The 16,765-nt window shown below is 54.6% G+C and overlaps 3 protein-coding genes across 3 annotated transcripts in view; all 3 read right to left on the bottom strand.

Annotated features, from left to right (window-relative positions):
* The window catches only part of ACOT7 (acyl-CoA thioesterase 7), a 192,508-nt gene that overhangs the window by 148,523 nt on the left and 27,220 nt on the right, over positions 1–16,765 (bottom strand). The gene's annotated exons all lie outside the window — the stretch shown is intronic.
* RPL22 (ribosomal protein L22) overlaps positions 1–16,765 on the bottom strand; it is a 251,157-nt gene that overhangs the window by 231,630 nt on the left and 2,762 nt on the right. The gene's annotated exons all lie outside the window — the stretch shown is intronic.
* Positions 7,216–11,931, bottom strand: HES2 (hes family bHLH transcription factor 2). Its single transcript, XM_001092640.5, has 4 exons — positions 11,772–11,931; positions 11,603–11,698; positions 11,237–11,336; positions 7,216–11,156 (listed from the first exon to the last, which is right to left on the bottom strand). The coding sequence occupies exons 1-4, from the start codon at positions 11,814–11,816 to the stop codon at positions 10,876–10,878; spliced, it is 522 nt and encodes a 173-aa protein (XP_001092640.1). The 5' UTR covers positions 11,817–11,931; the 3' UTR covers positions 7,216–10,875.

Below are 16,765 nucleotides of genomic sequence, written 5' to 3'. Positions count from 1 at the left end.
ATCCTGTCACCTCAGCCGTCTGAGTAGCTGGGACCGTAGGTGTGTGCCACCACGCCCAGTTAACTTCTTTATTTTTTTGTAGAGATAGGGTTTTGCCATGTTGCCCAGGCTGGTCTCAAACTCTTGGGCTGAAGTGATCCTCTTGGCTCAGCCTCTCAAAGTGCTGGGATTACAGGCAAGTACCACCTGGTTGGCCCACATTTGGAATTTTTAAAATTGTAATGTATCCAACACAAAGAAAGGACAGGCGCCAAATATCAATAAAAAATATGTTCATTCCTGTAATCCCAACACTTTGTGAGGCTGAGGATTCTTTGAGGCCAGATGTTCAAGGCCCGCCTGGGCAACATAGTGAGACCGTGTCTCCACAAATTTTTTTTTTTTTTGAGACAGAGTCTCGCTCTGTTGCCCAGGCTGGAGTGCAGTGGTGCGATCTAGGTTCACTGCAAGCTCCGCCTCCCGGGTTCATGCCATTCTCCTGCCTCAGCCTCCCGAGTACCTGGGACTACAGGCGCCCGCCACCGCGCCCAGCTAATTTTTTGTATTTTTAGTAGAGACGGGGTTTCACCGTGTTAGCCAAGATGGTCTCGATCTCCTGACCTCGCTATCCACCCACCTCAGCCCCCCCCAAAGTGCTGGAATTACAGGCGTGAGCCACCGCGCCCAGCCAAAATGTTTTTAAAAAGTTATCCCAGCATGGTGGCATGAACCTGTCGTCCTAGCTATTTGGGAGGCAGAGGCAGGAGAGTCCTTTGAGCCCAGGAATTGGAGATTACAGTGAGCTGTGATTGCACCACTGCACTCCAGCCTGGCTGACACGAGACCCTGTGTCTAAAATAAGTAAATAAGTAAACACACACACACACACACACACAGAAACACATACACACTTCCAAATAGCCAGAAGAGAAGAATTGTAATGTTCCCAACACAAAGAAATGGCAGGTATCAAAATATCAATAAAAATATATTTCAAAATAGAAATGTATTTATCTTCTTGACGAAATGACCCTTTCATCATCATGCTTGTGTTTTGTTTTTGAGATGGAGTCTCGCTCCGTCACCCAGGCTGGAATGCAGTGGCGCAATCTTGGCTCACTGCAACCTGTGCCTCATGGGTACAAGCAATTCTCCTGCCTCAGTGTCCCAAGTAGCTGGGATTACAGGCGCAAGCCACTATACCCGGTTAATTTTTTTTTTTTTTTTTTTTGTATTTTTAGTAGAGACAGAGTTTCACCATGTTAGCCAGGCTGGTCTCAAACTCCTGACCTCAAGTGATCTGCCTGCCTCGGCTTCCCAAAGTTCTCGGATTACAGGCGTGAGCTACATGCCTGGCCTATCTTAACCTTTTTTTTTATTTTGTCGCCCAGGTTGGAGTGCAGTGGCGCAATCTCAGCTCACTATAAGCTCTGCCTCCCGGGTTCACGCCATTCTCCTGCCTCAGCCTCCCGAGTAGCTGGGACTACAGGCGCCCGCCACCACGCCTGGCTAATTTTTTTGTATTTTTAGTAGAGATGGGGTTTCACCGTGTTAGCCAGGATGGTCTTGATCTCCTGACCTCACAATCCGCCCACCTCGGCCTCCCAAAGTGCTGGAATTACAGGCGTGAGCCACTGCGCCCGGCCAAAATGTTCTTAAAAAGTTATCCCAGCATGGTGGCATGAACCTGTCGTCCTAGCTATTTGGGAGGCAGAGGCAGGAGAGTCCTTTGAGCCCAGGAATTGGAGATTACAGTGAGCTGTGATTGCACCACTGCACTCCAGCCTGGGCAACACAACGAGATCCTGTTTCTAAAATAAGTAAATAAGTAAACACACAGATACACACACACACACATTTCCAAATAGCCGGAAGAGAAGAATTGTAATGTTCCCAACACAAAGAAATGGCAGGTTTCAGGCTGGGCGCGGTGGCTCAAGCCTATAATCCCAGCGCTTTGGGAGGCCGAGACGGGCGGATCACGAGGTCAGGAGATCGAGACCATCCTGGCTAACACGGTGAAACCTCGTCTCTACTAAAAAATACAAAAAACTAGCCAGGCGAGGTGGCAGGCACCTGTAGTCCCAGCTACTCGGGAGGCTGAGGCAGAAGAATGGCGTGAACCCAGGAGGCAGAGCTTGCAATGAGCTGAGATCACACCACTGCACTCCAGCCTGGGCTACAGAGAGAGACTCTGTCTCAAAAAAAAAAAAAAAAAGAAAGAAAAAAAAGAAATGGCAGGTATCAAAATATCAATAAAAATATATTTCAGGCCAGGTGCGGTGGCTCACGCCTGTAATTCCAGCACTTTGGGAGGCCAAGGTGGGTGGATCACAAGGTCAGGAGATCGAGACCATCCTGGCTAACATGGTGAAACCCCCTCTCTACTAAAAATACAAAAAAATTAGCCAGGCATGGTGGTGGGCACCTGTAGTCCCAGCTACTCAGGAGGCTGAGGCAGGAGAATGGCGTGAACCCGGGAGGCAGAGTTTGTAGTGAGCTGAGATCACACCACTGCATTCCAGCATGGGTGACAGAGGGGGACTCCGTCTCAAAAAAACAAAGCAAAAAATATATACATTTCAAAATAGAAATGTCTTTATCTTCTTGATGAAATGACCCTTTTATCATCATGCTTGTTTGTGTTTTGTTTTTGAGATGGAGTCTCGCTCCGTCACCCAGGCTGGAATGCAGTGGCGCAATCTTGGCTCACTGCAACCTGTGCCTCATGGGTACAAACAATTCTCCTGCCTCAGTGTCCCAAGTAGCTGGGATTACAGGCGCAAGCCACTATACCCGGTTAATTTTTTTTTTTTTTTTTTTTTTTTTTTTTTGTATTTTTAGTAGAGACAGGGTTTCACCATGTTAGTCAGGCGGGTCTCAAACTCCTGACCTCAAGTGATCCGCCTGCCTCGGCTGCCCAAAGTTCTGGGATTGCAGGTGTGAGTCACCATGCACGGCCCCCTGCGGCTTTGAAGTCCCAGGCTGGAGCGGCCAGCAAGGGCACTATATGGACTGGACAATTAAAGGAAACAAAGGATGGTCAGGAGACTGTGGCAATGGCCCGAATAAAAAGTAAGGATCCTCCCATACCTGAAACAGTTTTCAGACCAGGAAGGAAGGCTGGGTCCCCAGGAGAAGGACCTTGCAACTGGCAGCAAAAGTACACGGGAATGACTTACCTGGCTTTCCCCAAAGAAACTTACAGCATTTATTGGGTTATTGTGCCATAGGAAGGGCGGAATACACACACATTTCTAAGACCATTGGACATAGTGTTGAAGCTCACATTGATCCTGAGATCCAAGGTCATCATCTGTCCCTCTCAGAGTGATGACATGGTGGTGGCCAGATTGAAAGGAATCCTGGCCTTGTGTGGCTTGCAATGGGTCCACTGGGTGAGTGGCCACTGTGGCCATTTCTCTGGTCCTCGAATGTGTAATTGGAATATAAAGACTTGATACTTGGCACAGCCCCCACATTAATTCTTTGGCCTGTGGTGAGAGCTATCACAGTAGGGGAAGGTCACGTATAAATTCAACACTGCTCCCTGCCCCCAAGAGATTCAGAGCAATCTGGAATCCCAGAGGATGCCAAAAACGGATGTCACTCCTAAAGACGAAAAGGTTCCATCATATCCTCATTGCATTAGTTAGTTTAGATCCTACAAAAACCAGATGGACCCTAAAGAACTAGAGCAAACTCAGCCAAGTAGCAGCCCCCATTGCAGATATAGTGTCTTTTGGGGGTTTGGCTTTTTATTTTGATAGTAAAATACACATAACATAAAATTAACCATCTTGGTCAGGCATGGTAGCTCAACGCCTATAATCCCAGCACTTTGGGAGGCTGAGGTGGGTGGATCACCTGAGGTCAGGAGTTCGAGACCAGCCTGGCCAATATGGTGAAACCCCATCTCTAATAAAAATACAAAAATTAGCCGGGCATGGTGGTGGGTGCCTGTTGTCCCAGCTACTCAGGAGGCTGAGGCAGGAGAATCTCTTGAACCCAGGAGGTGGAGGTTGCAGTGAGCGGAGATCATGCCACTGTACTCCAGCCTGGGTGAGAAGAGCAAAATTCCATCTCAAAAGATAAAAAATAAAAATTAACCATCTTAACGTTTATTTATTTTTTTGAGACAGGGTCTTGCTCTGTGGTCTACGCTGGAATGCAGTGGTGTCATTTTGGCTCACTGCAGCCTTGATTTACCAGGCTCAAGCAATCCTCCCACCTCAGCCTCCTAAGTAGCTGGGATTGTAGGCACACGCTACCACGCCTGGCTATTTCTTTTGATTTTTAGTAAAGATGAGGTCTCACTGTGTTGCCCAGGCTGGTCTCAAACTCCTGGGCTCAAGCAATCCTCTCATCTTGCCCTCCCAAAGTGCTGGGATTACAGACGTGAGATACTGTGCCCGGCACATCTTAACCTTTTTTTTTTTTTGAGACGGAGTCTCGCTCTGTCGCCCAGCCTGGAGTGCAGTGGCATGATCTTGGCTCACTGCAAGCTCTGCCCCCCGGGTTCATGCCATTCTCCTGCCTCAGCCTCCCGGGTAGCTGGGACTACAGACGCCTGTCACTGCGCCCAGCTAATTTTTTGTATTTTTAGTAGAGATGGGGGTTTCACCGTGTTAGCCAGGATGGTCTCGATCTCCTGACCTTGTGATCCACGCGCCTTGTCCTCCTAAAGTGCTGGGATTACAGGCGTGAGCCACCGCGCCCGGCCCATCTTAACCATTTTTAAGCATCATGCACATTCACATTGTTGTGCAGCCATCAGCACCATCCATCTCCAGAGCTCTTTTCCTCTTGCAAAACTGAATCTCTGTAACCATTAAGCACCAACTCCCCATTCTTCCCACCCCCTAGCCCCTGCCAACCACCATTCTCAGATGTGGTATCTTTGTTAGAGCAGATTAACTTGCCCTCAGATGTATGGTCTGCAGCCATTGACTCAAGCACAGGGAATGAGAACTTCTGGAAGTGGGCCTGGACATCTGAATTGCACAGGCTTCCCAGATAGGTACAAAGGAACAAGAAACAAAACAAACATTACCGCAACTGATGAAACACTGTGTAAATATGTGGATTACATCCTGAAAGTATGAAGAGAATGGAAGGCATTTATCTTGTTATTGTCACTGGGGCAGATCCAGAGTCAGTTCTGGGCAGAGGTGGATTTACCCTCGAGCTGCTGAGGCTTAAGCTGGGGGCTGCTCAGGAGCCTGGATGTAGAGTAGGAGGCAGTTCTGAGCATGGAGGGGAGGCCAGGTGTGCCAGCTGGAAGCATCCTATGAAAAGAGAAGCCAAAAGGATGAGATGTGAATCTCCAAGCACCACTAGTTAATATGACTTATTTTTCATTCTGAATAAATATTCATTTTCATACTTAGAAATCTATGTTCATAATTTTAGATTAGTTCAACTACAAAGGGCCTCAAAGTTTAGTTCCTACAAAACCTGGATCTGCCTCTGATTTTTTTTGTGTGTGAGATAGAGTCTCACTCTGTTGCCCAGGCTGGAGTGTAGTGACGTGAACTTGGCTCACTGTAACCTCTACCTCTGGGTTCAAGCGATTCTCCTGCCTCAGCCTCCCAAATAGCTGGGACTACAGACACCCACCACCATGTCCGACTAATTTTTGTATTTTTGGTACAGCTCGGATTTCGCCATGTTGACCAGGCTGGCCTCAAACTCCTGGCCTCAAGTGATCTGGCTGTCTCGGCCTCCCAAAGTGCTGGGATTACAGGTGTGAGCCGCCTTGCCCCCACCCCCCCAACCCCCCGCCCCACTCCACATTGCCCAGCTAATTTTTGTATTTTTAGTAGAGAAGGGATTTCACCATGTTGACCAGGCTGGTCTCAAATTCCTGACCTCAAGTGATCCACCTATCTCAGCCTCCCAAAGTTCTGGGATTACAGGCATGAGCCACCGTGCCCAGCCTGCCTCTGATTTTTGAGGTCTACAAAGGTTCTTTTTTTTTTTTTTTTTGAGACGGAGTCTTGCGCTGTCACCCAGGCTGGAGTGCAGTGGCATAATCTCGGCTCACTGCAACCTCTACCTCCTGGGTGGGTTCAAGCAATTCTCCTGCCTCAGCCTCCCGAGCAGCTGGGACTACAGGCGCGCACCACCACGCCCAGCTAATTTTTGTATTTTTAGTAGAGATTGGGTTTCACCATATTGGCCAGGCTGGTCTCGAACTCCTAACCTCGTGATCCACCCGCCTCGATCTCCCAAAGTGCTGGGATTACAGGCGTGAGCCACCATGCCCAGCCTGGTTTATTCTTCTTTAAGATTGTCCTGTGCTGCCTGAAATTTGTGAAAAATCCTAACATAACGAACACCAAGATGCAAGGCTGTCTGGTTCCCCCTCCACGACAGAACCAGCGGTGGACACATATTCAGCCTGGAATCTTCTTCCTTCAGGCCTCACCCCCAGGCCAGGGAACCCCTCATTCCTGAGCCTGGTCCTGGACCAGCTGCCTGGCCCCTGCTCCCTGCTGCCCCCCAGTGGACCTCGGGTGACAAGACACCACATGTGTGGGGCGTGTTCTCTAGATCCATTCTCACGCTCCTGAAACCATTATTGAGCCTTAGAGCTGCTTTAAGTGCCTGGGGCTTCATCAGAGCCTTTGAAAACCCCAAGTGAAACTAGTTACTCACTGGGAAGCCTCGGTGGGTGGCTGCCTTCTCCCTGACACTGCATGCCCAGGCAGCTCTCTGAAGGGCAGCCACAGCAACACAGTTACACAGGGACACACAAACGCACACACATGCACACCTACACACACGCAGGCACTCACACAGCCCCCAGAGATCCGTCCACACTTGAAGGGAGCTCAAACAAGAAGTAAAGCTAGCAGAAGCAGCATCATTGGCTGGGTTAGCTCCTCTCTACAATGGCTTTAGAAACCTGGAATGTTTTCTTAAAAGTACAGGCAGTCTGGGCGAGGTGGCTCATCCTGTAATTCCAGCACTTTAGGAGGGTGAAGTGGGGGAGGATCGCTTGAGCCCAGGAGTTCAAGACCAGCATGGGCAATGCAGCAAGACCTCATCTCTACAAACAAACAAAAAATTAGCTGGGCGCGGCAGCGTGCGCCTGTAGTCCCAGCTAGTCAGGAGGCTGAAGTGGGAGGATGGCTTGAGCCCAGGAATTCAAGGCTGTAGTGAGCCATGATTGCACCACTACACTCCAGACAGAGCAAGACCCTGTCTCAACACAAGTACAGGCACACCCCATTTTATTGCAGTTCACTTTATTGCACTTCACAGATATTGCTTTTTTTTTAAACAAATTGAAGGTTCGTGGTAACTCCAGAGTCAAGCAAGTCTGCTGGCACCATTTTCCCACGAGCATGTGCCCACTTTGTATCTGTGTGTCACACTTTCGCAATTCTTGCAATATTTCAAACTTCTTCCTTATTATATCTGTTGTGAAGCTGGTTCTCCCAGACGTTCCCTGCAGTCTGTTCATGCACCGCCCGTCCGAGATGAACCCGCAGGACACTCAGGATCCCAGACCGCAGGAGGAGTTTGGTATCACAGGCGGGGCAGAGCAATTTGTCAATGTTTATGAGAGGAGTCCTCTTTGGCAGCCCACTCTTTATCCTCACTCTCGTGGAAATGAGATTCGACCTCTCCTAATCACCTGGTGCCCGAGGAACAGGCAGGGGCCTGTCCCAAGCCTGAGTTTCCTGGGAAATCTCCATTTCAGCACAGACGGCTTCCCAGCAGCTTAGTGCTCTGGCTGTCCTTGGGTCACTGAATCATTTCACCCGCTAGTTTGTTTGTTTGTTTGTTTGTTTGCTTTTGAGATGGAGCCTCACTCCGTCACCCAGGCTGGAGTGCAGTGGTGCAATCTCGACTCACTGCAACCTTCAGCTCCTGGGTTCAAGTGATTCTCCCGCCTCAGCCTCCCAAGTAGCTGGGGTTACAGGCACCCGCCATCATGCCCAGCTAATTTTTGTATTTTTGTAGAGACAGGGTTTCACCATGTTGGCCAGGCTGGTCTTGAACTCCTGACCTCAGGTGATCTGCCCACCTTGGTCTCCCAAAGTGCTGGCATTACAGGCGTGAGCCACCGCGCCGGCCTCGCCCACTAGTTTTATGAGGAAGAGACATGGAAGCCTTTTCCCCAGCTGGGGCGATTATCAGACAGTCACACAAAGTCACAGAACCATCTTGGAACAGGCATCCCGAGACCTGGCCATTGGGCAGGATGTGGGACACGTGAAGGGTCATAAATGACCCTTTGAATCAGTCTCCCTCTGCACAGGAAAAGCCCACCACCCTGCGCTCACCTTTGGCCATTAGACAGAGCTTGGGGGGCACCTGAGGAGCTGGCAGGAGGAGGTACCTGCCACTGCCTGTGGAGGAGGATGTTGGCGTTCCTATTTCACAAGCCTGACTTGGAGAGCCAGCAGAGACCTTCTGGGCAGCTCTTGCACACACCCTTGCTGAAAAATTCTGCCTTCTTGCCTGGGGCCCAGAACCTCACCCACCCGGACTTGCCCCCTCCCTTCCAGGGCCCACTGGCCTCCTGACTCAGGCTCCCCCAAGCGCCTGACCCTGTGAGTCACTGGCCCATCTACAATCCCCCTCCCGCCGACTGCTTGCGTTGTAGCTTGATTGGAGCCAGGTCAATGCAAGTCACAGAACTGCGAACTGAGATGGACTCTCAGAAGCTAGAGGTGGCAAGCATGGCTGAGATGAAGCAAGGGTCCCCCTGGCTGGTTAGTTCTCACGGAGTTTAAACCTGTACTGAGAGTTTTTATGGTGACAAGGGGCCAGTCCTGTGCCTACCTGATGTGGAGTCCTAGGTGGGCTTGGGCCACAGGTTACCTGCTCCCGGAGGCTCACGAAGACAGTGCCAACAGGCACTCGTTCTCAGAAATGGCTGAAAGTAAGAGGAACCTGCCCTCCCTTCTCTCCACACCTCCCCAGTATTTGTCCTCACGGAGTAAATATCCAACAGTGATCCCAGGGCATGGGAGTGGGAGTTAAGAGAAATGCCGAACTGTCCAAGGCTCTTTACAGGGTCGTCCTCTCGTCCCCTGCTCACTAGTCCACTATGTTCAGGGAGCACCCACTGTGCAGCCTGTGCCTTGGGGACATGGAGGTGCACTCAGCCCCAGCCTTTCCCTCCAGGAGCTTACAGTCTAACCTTCTGGGCCCAGGGAGGTGAGAAGACAGCACAGCCTTGCTGGGAGCATCACCCTGTTGGCTTAACAACGATTTTTTCAATAATGCTCACAGCTTCCTTCATATCCTGCCACCCAAAACCAGTGCCAAGGTCATCATGGGCTTGTGTGGCACAGTCGGATTTAGTGACCATCCTCACCCCCACATCGGTTCTGTCTTCTTGCCCCTGGTGCTCTGGTCCCTAGCACAGGCTGCTGATTTGGGGATTCGGGGGAGAATCCTCCACCTTCTGCAAATGCTCAGCCATGAAATGACAGGTGTTTGCCTGACTATGATTTCATGAATCCCGCATGAAATGATGGGTGTTTGCCTGATTATGGGCCACCAGTGCCTCCCCGCCTCCTCGTGGGCACTCGTGGGATCAGCAGCCCCTCCTTAGCCTTCGCAGAGACTCCAGGCCTCCATGGAAAAGAAAGAAAAAATAATTTTTTTGAGACGGAGTCTTGCTCTGTTGCCCAGGCTGGAGTACAATGGCTCAATCTTGGCTCACTGCAACCTCTGCCTCCCAGGTTCAAACGATTCTCCTGCCTCAGCCTCCCGAGTAGCTGGCACATGCCACTATACCCGGCTAATTTTTGTATTTTTAGTAGAGATGGGGTTTCACCATATTGGCTAAGCTGGTCTCGAACTCCTGACCTCAGGTGATCCACCCGCCTTGGCCTCCCAAAGTGCTGGGATTACAGGCATGAGCCACCGCACCCACCCAGAAAGAAAAATCTTAACAAGTTGCTTCCGGTAACCAGTCTCAATGAGTAGCAGGGAGTAGTTTGCAAGGAAAAAAAACAAGAGAAGGTGTTTCCCATTCTTTAACCTGCTCCATCCCTCTAATTCCTGCTGCTCCATGGCAGGGGTCCTGCTCACCCCACATTGGCACAGACTCTGTGCTGGAGTCAGACCCTCCAAAGCCACAAGTTTCCTTGAGGCCACAGGGCAGCCTCATTCTTGTTCTGCCCCTTCCTCACAATGAAAGACTGCATAGCCTGGGGGGCAGTGCCCAGGTGTGAAACTGATGCTTGGGAAAACAAATCCTTCTCAAAGTCACTTAAGGAATCCCCCAGCCCCACCGCACAGACCCCTGGATGTATACTGCCCCTATAATTGGGGGCTCTGGGCAGAAAAGCCTAGGAGTGGAGGTGACGGCTCCCGGCCTATGCACCCTTTTGCTCTGCTCTGCTGCCCTGTAGGGCCCTGGAAGTGACCAGAGCCCTTAGGCCATTGCTGCTGTGTGCCCAGAGAGTCCCAAGCAGAGCTGGGCAGGAGGTAGACCCAGGTAGGGCTGGGAGAGCAGTGAGCAGGCAGGGTGCACAGCTGCACTTTGCCCAGTTCTTGGCTCTGGCTCTGGTCTGGTGCCAGTGCTGGGGTGGGTGTGTCGGCTGCCCACGCAGCTACAGGGTCCAGTTCCAGAACTCTCTCCACCAGCTGGGATGGGGGCTTCTTCTTCACCCTGCTGCCTCTTGTCCTTTCTTCTCCCGCCAAGTTGGGGGCTGAAGCAGGGACGCTCCTTTTATTCCCTGAGCCAAGCCCCAGCCGCAGGACTTTCAGTCTGCCACGCCAGTCACAAACATCCGGCTTCCGGCCTGGGTGTGGGTACTGGGCTGGCCCCTCATGATGGGAACAGCAGCCGCCACCAAGAGCTTCAACCTGTCCAGTGCCCCAAGGTCCCAAGCAGTCGGCAGGATCCGTGGACCGACCGAGGTGCTACCACGGCCGCCAGAGGCCAGGGCCGCAGGGAGGCGAGGGCGGCGAGGGCACGGGCACGGATGCGGGCTGCGGGGCAGACGCGGGCGTTGGGGCGGGGGCAGATGGGCCACCGGAATCCCCAGCGCGCCCGCCGTCGAGGGTGGCGCTGGCCGCTCTCCGCCACAGGTGCTCCAGCAGGCGGGCGCTCACTGCGGGCTCCAGGACTCGGCAGGCGGGCAGCACGCGGGCCAGGCGCGCCACACAGGCACTGTAGCCCTCGCGGTAGCTGTCGCAAGGCACTGCGGGTAGAGAGCCGCGTGAGGCACGGGGTGGGGTGCGGGGTGCAGGGCGCGGGGCAGGGGAGGGCGGGCTCACTCACCGGGCGCTGCCGTGGGCCATGACAACGCAGGCAGCTCCTGCAGGAAGCGCACGGTCATTTCCAGGACGTCTGCCTTCTCCAGCTTCGAGCAGTTGGAGTTCTGCGCCCGGCCACAAGGAAGAGGGACAGAGAACCACCAAGACAGACCTCTGACCGGCTACCAGGCGCACCCGCGCTCTAGTTGGGAGCTGGGTGTGGGGAGCGCCGTGGCCTGCGTGGGGTCAGCTCCGACGCGCCCACCCCACCGAGGCTCCGCCTCGGGCGCCGCGCGGAACCCCCTGGCGGGTTCCTCCTGCAGGAACACCCCGTCCCCCTGCCCCCGCTCCGCGCCCCAGGACCCTCCGCCCTCCGCCCGGGCGCGCTCACCTCCCGGCCCAGCAGCGGCAGGATGAGCCCCTTAAGCTGGCTCAGGCTCTGGTTGATGCGCGCGCGCCGGCGCTTCTCCAGCAGCGGCTTCAGGCTCTGCGGACCGGCGGCGCGGTGGTTAGACGGGTCCCCGGAGTCCCCCGCCCCGCCCCCAGTCCCCGGTTCCCACCTTGCGCAGCTCCGCCGCGTCCCCTGCCCGGCGAGGCAGCCCCATGCTCCGCTGGAAAGCGGTGGCAGCTGCGAGCCCCACGCAAAAGGAAACCGAGGTCCGGAACGAGGTCCCGGGCGCGGCCCGGGCTGGTGCCAGACGAGTGCGCGCCGCGCCGGCGGCGGAGCTTTAAGGGAGCGGCTCGCCTGCCCCGCCCCGCCCCGCCCCGCCCCGCCCCGCCCCGCCCCGCGGAGTCCGGCCGTCCGCTGGTCCCACCTCCCGCCTTTGTTCCTGCGCAGGGTAGAGACGGGAGGGGAGACCGCGACGCCCCCGGGGATCCCGCTCCCTGCCTTCATGTCCTATCTACCGCGAGGTGGCGGCCCCCAGTTGTCCACGAGCACCTGCGGGGCAGTTGTGAGGGCGCCATTGGGGGCCTTCGCTGCGAGACCCCGAGGGCAGGAGGGCCAGGTGGGGCCAGGCCTTGCCTGGCTCAAGCTACTGCCCCTCCTCTCCAATGCTGCCCTTCATTCATTCCCCAGGCTCGGGTTCAGCGTCTCCTCTGAGCCCCGCCCTGGGCCAGAGCAGGGAACCCAGCGGTTATGGGGGCTCCCACGAGGGACAGCAGCAGGAGGGACTCACACCCCCAGCTGCTTTATCGGGTGAAGGGCTGAGCTGGACGGGGAATCCGAGGTCCGGAGAGAGGTCGTGACTTGCTCCAGCCCTCGACGCTGGGAACAGGCCAAGCCTGGACAACGGCCTCAGTCGCTGGACGCCCGGCTCTAAGGACCCCGCAGAATCCTTCAGCGGCTTGCCTAGTTAAGAGCCTTCTGGTTACCCCACTCCAGGCTTTGGGTGGGGAAACGGAATCCTAGAGAAGCAGGAGCAGCCCGGGAGCCCTGGGAGCTCGTTTTCATTCCCACCGGCTAGGGGTCCGGGTTCTGCCCCGCAGGACAGTCAGGGCTCACGTGACGCGCGGGCGGGACAGTCCTGGGTGCGGGCCCCGGGCTGCCAGCCCGGGCCCCAGTGGCCCGCCCAGGACCGCCTTCGCGCCGCGTGGCCGTTGCTGCGGCAAACTGGCTGGCGTCCCCCGCCCATCTGCTCCAGGCTCCCCTCCCCCGACCGGCTGGCGGGGCAACGGCCACGCCCGCGAACCATACTGCGAACTACTGGGCAGAGAGATAACTGGAGGGATCCACAGAGCCAGCCGGGAGGAGGCCACATGGGGCGGAGCCAAGGAGGGCTCTGTCCAGGGTGCTGGATGAACCCCCTGTCTCCTGAACCCCACTTCCAAGCTCCACCCCTGCCGCTAGCCCCACATCCCCCTCCTTCAGGGTTCTCCCCGCAGGGTGGAAGAAGACCAACGAACACACTAAGGGGCCCGGAGAAGCCTGGGCCAGGGGAGCCCAGGCAACCCATACCTATCTGTGGCATGGGAAGGACGGTAGGCCACCGTTCATGGACATTTACTGTGTGCCAAGCTCAGGGCTTAATGCTTTAAGGCTCGCGCCTGCATTAACCCTCATAAAAAGTGCTAACAAGGCCGGGCGCAGTGGCTCACGCCTGTAATCCCAGCACTTTGGTAGGCCGAAGTGGGCGAATCACGAGGTCAGGAGATAGAGACCATCCTGGCTAACACGGTGAAACCCCGTCTCTACTAAAAATACAAAAAAATAGCTGGGCGTGGTGGCGGGTGCCTGTAGTTCCAGCTACTCGGGAGGCTGAGGCAGGAGAATGGCGTGAACCCAGGAGGCGGAGCTTGTAGTGAGCCGAGATCCCGCCACTGCACTCCAGCCTGGGTGACAGAGCGAGACTCCGTCTCAAAAAAAAAAAAAAAAAAAAAAAAAGTTGTAACAAGTGAGAATAAATCATTCAAGATATTTGGCCCAGCAGGGCTTGGAGGAACCTGAGACCTTGTTCTCCATGGTTGAGGCCAATTTGCCTCCATAGGCCTCCCCCAAGACAGTGAATTGTTCTTTGAGAGCCTAAAAAACTCTGGATCTTTTCCCTCTCATCCCCAGCCCAAGCCACTTAGCTTGACTGACTCAGTTCTGCACTCACAAGTCCACCTGCAGCATCTGCATCTTGGGAAGGGACTGATTCTAGCTCCTGGGAGAAAAAGGCTGAAGGAGGAGGCTCCCCTTAGAATATCCCCCTCCAGGCTTGTGGACCACCATTTGAAGACTGAACGGCAGGGGAGCAAACATCGTTTCCATTGCCAGTTACCCCCAGTTAAAAATATTTCTTCCTCCACTCTCCCATTGCATAAAGGACTTTAACCAAGTAACCCACAGTTATCTTCAACTCAAGGATTTTCAGGTTTTACTGGTTACTTGGAAAGAGTGGTCTGGAATCAGAGGAGCATTAAAGACAGCTAGGTGGGCAAGTGTCGGGTGCAGGCTTTAGGGGAGCTCTGGCCACCTAGGATACAGTAAGGATACACTCCACCCCGGTCCCTACTCTTGGGAAGTGCACTGGCCCTTGGGTTGAGGAGAAACCTGGGGCGGGCTGGGGTGAGCCCAGCAGAGGGGTGAGAGAAGGCCTCCTGGGGAGAGAATCTCTAAGCTGGTATCTGGAGGGTGGGAGATTATGGGGGTTCTGTGAGCAGAGGGAACCTTGGGTGAAGAGGAAAGAAGAGCCTAGCAGGATCAGCCAGGGAGTGAGGTTTGCCACTTCCGTCTGTGTCATCTCAGGCAAAATGCTTTAAAAAACAAAACAAGGCTGGGCGTGGTGGCTCATGCCTATAATCTCAGCACTTTGAGAGGCCAATGTGGGCAGATCACTTGAGGTCAGGAGTTCGAGACCAGCCTGGCCAACCTGATGAAACCCCATCTCTACTAAAAATATAAAAAATAAAAAAATTAGCTAGGCATGGTGGCAGACACCTGTAATCCCAGCTACTTGGGAGGTTGAGGAAAGAGAATCACTTGAACCTGGGAGGCAGAAGTTGCAGCGAGCCTAGATTGTGCCATTGCAGTCCAGCCTGGGCAACAAGAGTGAAACTACATCTCAAAAAACAAACAGGCCAGGCGCGGTGGCTCACGCCTGTAATCCCACCACTTTGGGAGGCCGAGGTGGGCGGATCACGAGGTCATGAGATCGAGACCATCCTGGCTAACACTATGAAACCCTGTCTCTACTAAAAATACAAAAAATTAGCAAGGCATGGTGGCGGGCGCCTGCAGTCCCAGCTACTCTGGAGGCTGAGGCAGAAGAATGGTGTGAACCTGGGAGGCGGAGCTTGCAGTGAGCTGAGATTGCGCCACTGCACTCCAGCCTGGGCAACTAAGCAATACTCATTTCAAAAAAAAAAAACCGCCGGGCGCGGTGGCTCAAGCCTGTAATCCCAGCACTTTGGGAGGCCGAGACGGGCGGATCACGAGGTCAGGAGATCGAGACCATCCTGGCTAACACGGTGAAACCCCGTCTCTATTAAGAAATACAAAAAAAAACTAGCCGGGCGAGGTGGCGGGCGCCTGTAGTCCCAGCTACTCGGGAGGCTGAGGCCGGAGAATGGCGTGAACCTGGGAGGCGGAGCTTGCAGTGAGCTGAGATCCGGCCACTGCACTCCAGCCTGGGTGACAGAGCGAGACTCCGTCTCAAAAAAAAAAAAAAAAAAACAACAACAACAACAACAAAAAAACACCACCTCCCCATCTCTCCATGCCTCATTATCCCCAGCTATAAACTGGAAACAATAGCTGTACCTCTCTCACAGCACCTCTGGATTAAATATCCATGCGAAGCGTGGTGGGCACTTGGTGGGTAGCACAGATAAAATAAAAGTGCTACTGCTGGCGTGAGCTCCCTAGGGCTGCTGGGGAGGACCCAGTTGACCTGGTGGACATGGGAGAGCCTGGAAAGGACAGAAGCCTGGCAGGAAGGGCCTGGCTCGCAGCGTGAGTTTGAGTCATGTCCTGAAAGGAGTCTGAGAGGTTGGTCAGCAGGGGTGGGTGCTCACATGTGGCACTAATGGAGATGTCATTAGCAACAGTGGCAGGGGCTCAGGGGCATCTGCCCATCCCACTGGAATAGCAATAAAGCATCACCTGGACCTGGCCCACAAAATCACAAAACCATGTGCTAGATGAGCTTGTCCATGACCAAGGTGGCCACCTTAGGAGTGGAGAACACAAATTGCAAGGCCTTTTGGAATGGAGGAGGTGCAGGGGAGGGGTGCCCAAGACAAGCCATTTTAGCACCTCTTCCTGACAGTACCCCTGCCGCTTGCTGGCCTCACGGTACACCTGCCTCTGGACACCTAGAGGAGGACAGCGCTGGCCGCAGTGAGCCTGTTGCTCTGGCCACCGCCAGCTCCAGCAGCGAGGCTGCCAGGAAATGACTCCTCCCTCCCTTTGTTGCAAACCACTGGGCAAGGGTCCCAGATCCCAGTGGCCACAGCTCTCATGGAGAGAGTGAGGGTGATCTGGCCAGGTGGAAGTCGTTGGAAACCCACCAGGCTAGGCACGGCCCAGCAGCTCCAGTTACCTGGGCACCTGGGATCGCGGGAGGCCACCACGCAGGTCGCCACTAGGTGGCAGCCCCAGGGAAGGGACCGGAGGCAGCCCCCGAGTTTAGCACTGTGAGTTTAGCACTGTGAGTTTAGCACTATGACTCCCACTGTTCCTGGAAGGGGCTTCCTTAATTCTACAGCATTTCCAGCGCTGACTGTGCCAGGCCAGAGCTGGCGCGGAGTGAAACCTTCAGCCCGGGTGGGGCCAAGCCCCCACGGGATTCCAGAGGGGGTGGGTGTTGGGACAGGAAGGGCACAGGGTGCTTCAAGATCGCTGATAGGCGGCCTGTACTCCCACAGCCATGTAGCCCCCACCTTCTGTCAGCTTTTCCTCGGGGCCTTTGGGCACTAGCCGCTCCCACGGCTGGTGTTCAGTGAAGCCCGCAGGGTGGCTTGGCACACATTCGCTGTCCTGCCCGCGCCCTCTGGCGCTTTCCTGCGCCCCTGCAGGGGTCTCAGCCCTCTCTCTCTGGATGCTGGCGCTCCCGCGTCTCCCCACAAGCCC

The sequence above is a fragment of the Macaca mulatta genome, chromosome 1, assembly GCF_049350105.2.
Source record: "Macaca mulatta isolate MMU2019108-1 chromosome 1, T2T-MMU8v2.0, whole genome shotgun sequence".
NCBI classification, from domain to species: Eukaryota; Metazoa; Chordata; class Mammalia; order Primates; family Cercopithecidae; genus Macaca; species Macaca mulatta.
This window is presented reverse-complemented; position numbering and strand designations above follow the sequence as displayed.